The sequence below is a fragment of the Peromyscus eremicus genome, chromosome 2 (assembly GCF_949786415.1).
Source record: "Peromyscus eremicus chromosome 2, PerEre_H2_v1, whole genome shotgun sequence".
Taxonomy (NCBI): Eukaryota; Metazoa; Chordata; class Mammalia; order Rodentia; family Cricetidae; genus Peromyscus; species Peromyscus eremicus.
Window position 1 is genome coordinate 146,435,670 of NC_081417.1, and position 4,876 is coordinate 146,440,545.

General features: G+C 51.0%; 1 protein-coding gene across 1 annotated transcript in view; it reads right to left on the reverse strand.

Moving 5' to 3' along the window:
* Nucleotides 1-582: 582 nt before the first annotated feature.
* The window catches only part of Nipal3 (NIPA like domain containing 3), a 37,781-nt gene continuing 33,487 nt past the window's right edge, over nt 583-4,876 (reverse strand). The window contains exon 12 of the mRNA XM_059255184.1: nt 583-1,410. Coding sequence (XP_059111167.1) covers nt 1,211-1,410 — 200 coding nt within the window. The 3' untranslated portion in view covers nt 583-1,210. The remainder of the gene's footprint in view (nt 1,411-4,876) is intronic.

Here is a 4,876-nt window from a genome sequence, read left to right on the forward strand (position 1 = left end):
TGAGAAGGCTTCTGAGGGAGTATGCTCTCTGCTCTGTGGGTTTTGGGACTCAAGATCTCCTGTGATGCCCACTAATAATGGGTCCCACTCCAGGTCCCCCAAACCAGGTCACTACAGTTGGAGTGAGGAACCCACATTTTAAACAAATCCCCATAAAAGCCTGCAAGCCTTCGCCTGCCACTCTCAAATGCGCTTATTGGTCCAGGGTCCGAGGTGGCGGTGGGGGAGCTAATCATGAAAGAGACAGGAAGAAAGCTGCAGACCTGTGTGTGAAAATACCTGCTCTGTCTGGACCAAGCTGGAGGCCAGAGACCCCGGTGGCCCAAAGATGGGAAACAGCAGATGAAACTTAGCGGGTGGTCTAAAGGAGAAGGAAGGGGAGGAGATAGATGGGGACCTGCACGGGGGCTCTGGACTCTTCCCAGGAGCCAGATGTGCCGGGCAAAGAGTAGCTAGTCCTACTCGGACCTCGGCACATCCTCTGTGAGGCTGGACAGGAAAGTTACCGGGACAGGAAAGTCCCTGGGAACTTTTCTTACCAGTTTGAAATAGAGAGGGCTGAAGGCACCCCCCCCCCCTTGTTCCTGTCCCCCTTGCCCTCTGCCCTCTTGACTTCTTTGGATGGAGGAAACAATGAAATCATCTTCACAGGACTTGAACCAAGCCGGTTTTCAGAACAGGCCCAGCAGACACTCCCCACCAGGCCTTCACAGAAGGAAGGCCCGTGGACACCACCACGGTGCAGATGACATCTTGCTCCACTCAGGGCTGGCCCTGCTGGGCCCGGCAAAGGGGGACACCAATACAGTCAGAGCTACGGACTCATGAGTGAACCAGGTAGAGCTGAGGCATGCGTGTCGGAAGACCGACTTTGCTGGATTTGCCAAGAGGGAGCAGACTGTCATGTTTTTACTCTAAGGAACGCGTGGTAGCCTGCAATCACTACCTGATGCTCACTGACCGTCCAAGGAGGTAAAACGGCTTCAGCCCCCACTGGGCCAACCTGCCACACAGCTCACCTGGGATACTCCCCAACTATTTGAAATCTCCAAGGTCAAGGTCATTGAACAGCTTCTCTGTCAGAGACAAGGGCCTCCCAAGATCATCTTGCAGAGTTCTCAGTTTAAAACCGGGATACTTGAAAGGCAGGTTGGACAAAGAGTGGAACCGTGAGTGGCCTGTGGGCAGGTACACCCCCAAGGGAGGCAGATCACTCCTTCTTGGTGTGCTCCAGGACACGGTAGGGAACCCCAGGGGTGCTTCTGGAGCTATGCTCCTCCTGCATGACGGGCAGTGTGGCTGGGGTGTAGATCTCAGAAATGCTGTCATTGTTTTCCAAGGCCCCGTAGGAAAAAGAAGCTTTGAGGTCAGGCTGGACCGTTGTCCCTTTCGCATGCATGTCCTGCATCCCTGAAATGACATCCATGTCCCCAGTCATCACGGAGGAAGGGAGGCTACATTTCCCCCTCTCCCACCACAGATCATCCAGAGCTCAGGGGCTGATCAAGTGCAGTGCTGATCCCCCAGATGCCTTAGAGTGAAGAGGAAATACTCAAGTTTACGTGGGAGGAAGGAACGTATTTGCATCCCAAGCGGCAGGTGGACAGGACAGAACCCCGCGCCCTGGACGTGGTAGATGCCACTTTGCTGTTGAATGAACTCAGGGATCCAGGAAGCTTTCTTACTATTGAGGAAATAGGGTGACTTTTGCATCCTGGATACCCAGCAATGTGGGAGCAGCATTGTGATGACTGGAGGCAGTATTTGACCTTTGACCCTAAGATTCCATATCGATATGCAGGGTGAGGTGTGATTTCCATTTCCATTTAGGGCAAACGAAGACCCAGTTTTGTTCTTGTTGTTATTGTGTTATTACTGTTTTTAGAGACAGGGTCTCACTTTATAACCCTGGCTGACCTGGAACTTTCTGAGCACATCAGGCTGGCCCTCAATCCACTGCCTCTGTCTCCTAAACACTAGGGTTATAGGCAGCCACCTCCATGCCTGGCTTAAAGAACTTAAACTTCAACTCCTGTGACCTTCTTCTACAGTCCCTCCAGGGGATCACTTGGAGGCCAACTCTTTCCCTCACTACATGCCAAGTGTCTCCTGTGAAAGGATGGTAGCAGCCGGCCTCTCACTGCCTGGCATTCCCTCTGCACTGGCCTAACACCGCACAGCTGGAGACCGACACCAGCAGCGTTGGCGGTGGCTGAGGTGTGCCGGTATTTAGATGGTAACAGGTGCTGTTTCAAGTGCTCACCCAATTTCGTCTCATCTGATCCTTGAGGCCATGGAATACAGAGAGCGGGAAGCAACTTACCCGAGAGCCACAGCTGTTGAGAGGCAGAGGCAGCGTTTAACACAGGGGTGTTTAAATCTAAAGCCTAGGTTCTTAACTGGAGTGGTATTCGGCCTCCCTACAGACTGAACTTAATCCCTAAACAACTCTAGGACAGAGATAAACTAGTACCCTCACTTCCTGGATTAAAAAAACCAGGTTCCAAGAGGTAGAGTAGTAGCATGCCCAAGGTCATACAGCTGAAGAGCAGCCAGGACCTAGCTCAGGAGCCTGAAGCTGTAACGTCAGCTGAGGAGGGCTGCTAGCCTTCTGGGTGACACAGATGTAATCGATCTTGTCTCAGGGACCAGTTTAAGAGCCGATGGTCTGTGCTTGGACCGCAGCTCCATCAGCAGAGTGCATGCCTGCTTGCCTAGCATGCACAAAGCTTTGGTTTGGATCCCAAGCATCACATAAAATTGGGCATGATGGCACACACCTGTAATCCTAGCATTTCGGAGGCAGAAGTAGGAGGTTCAGAAGTTCAAGGCAATCCTCTGTCATATAGAGAGTCCATGGCCAGCCTGGACTACAAAAGACTCTATCTTTTTTTTTTTTTTTAAAAAGGTCTATGATTTGGGGCTCATGGGTGTGGCAGGGCAGGTAAGGGTGTCTACTGCTCAGGGCAGAGTTAGTTTACCAAGCATTGCATAGCTTTGAATTTTGTCAATGCCTCCAGCCTTATACCACCAGTCCACAAGAGTGTGATGGGTGTGGATATGCACTGTAGAACATGGGGCATTTAGGGGTATCTATTTGGAGTCTTAGGTTTAGGGGGCCTAGGAGAGTTCAGGATTTGATGCTGTTAGGAAATGGGCTACTTCTGTCCCTGAAGATCTTACAGATTCTCTTTTAGAAGACTGGACAGGGTTCAGGCTGTGGTATAAGTCAGCACTGACTGGCATTCAAGCTGGGCTAGGAACAGCACCTCTGCTTTCCGTGGTTTGGATAATGTTCATGCTGGGTCTGTATTCAGACATGGTAACGGAGTGCTCTTGTCTATGTAGACACCCATCTGGATGAGCATGGCTCTACTGCTGATTGAGAAATGGTTTCTATTGGGCCAAGGACAACAGAGCCAGTGGCGGTCCCATTGAGCCTGATGGCCAGGGCTGCTATTCTCTTTATCCATCCAGGAAAGCCTCCAACTGTGATATATCCTGGAATCTGAAGTCACCAAACCAGACCGTCAAAGGCCAGACCACATGACCAGAGAAACCAAGGAACTGGAGAAGTGCCTCTATGGATGACCAGGCCAGTCAAGTGCTGAAATACTGAACTCAGTGTGTGTGTGTGTGTGTGTGTGTGTGTGTGTGTGTGTGTGTGTACACAAATGTGCCCGTGTATGCTTGTAGAAGCCGGAGGTTGACGCTGAGTGTCTTCCTTGACCACTCTCTGCTTTAGGTTTTTTTGAGTCAGGGTCTTTCCCTGACTCTTGAGCTCACTGATCAGTTACTCTGCCCTGCCACCACTAGCATTTTAGACACATGCTGCTGGGCCGGGTTTTTATGTATGTGGGTGCTGGGGTTCTGTATGTGGGTCCTCATACCTGCAGAGCAAAGATTTCATACACTGAGCCATCTACCCAACCCCAAAACTTCTAAGTTTTTCAAGAAAAATGGAAGCAAAGGCAAAGTTAGTCAGGCATCTACTACATCCCAGGCACTGTGCCCAAAGCCTTGACACACATGCATCCCATAACCCAGAGATAGGGGGCCCCATTTATGTGTGAGGATGAGAGGCCTCAACACGTCATATGGGGGAAGGTGGCAGAGTTTGAATCTGAATCAGGCCACATGAACTCTATGTGTCCAGTAGGATTGTCTCAGTTGTAACTTCGATCTTCAACGCCTCATTTCCTACTGGTCATGAGGTATAAGAGCCACACCCACAAACTGGTCATGGAATCCCGGTATCCAGGATCAGCTGATGTCACCCCCCTACTTCCCATCAGAGAAAGACATCTGTATATATGTACATAGGAACATGTGTATGGACAGACACACAGTTTATAAACACACAGACACACAGGGACATACACATACTCGCACACAAAGTTGACACCTCACCTATCTGGGATTCAGCTATCCAGCGCCCTCATCTATCCGGAACACAGCCGAGAAACAAGGAAGTAAGCAGAAGAGGCATCTGAGCAGCCAGGTTCGACGTTAACACAGTCCACGCACTTACAGCCCGAGCCCTGAACTGCCAGGAGAAACCTCAGGGCCCCACTCAGCCACTCTGCGTTTATCCACACGTGGCTGAGTCGGGTCACATGGAAATGCTGTCATGGGGTTCTCTACTCCTACTCAGGCAGGCTGGCCACAGCAAGCAGGGCAGATGGCAGCTTAGTAGAGCAAGATAAAACAAACAAACCAGTAAGCGGATGCAGCCGGGGCCACTCGACACGGGAGCACATCAACCAGTCCTGAGAACACACTTGGGTCATGGCATCGAAACCTCACAGCTCAGTGAGTCACGCTGCTATGCAGCCCAGGTTAGTCTCGAATTCATGATCCTTTTTGCCTTAGCCTC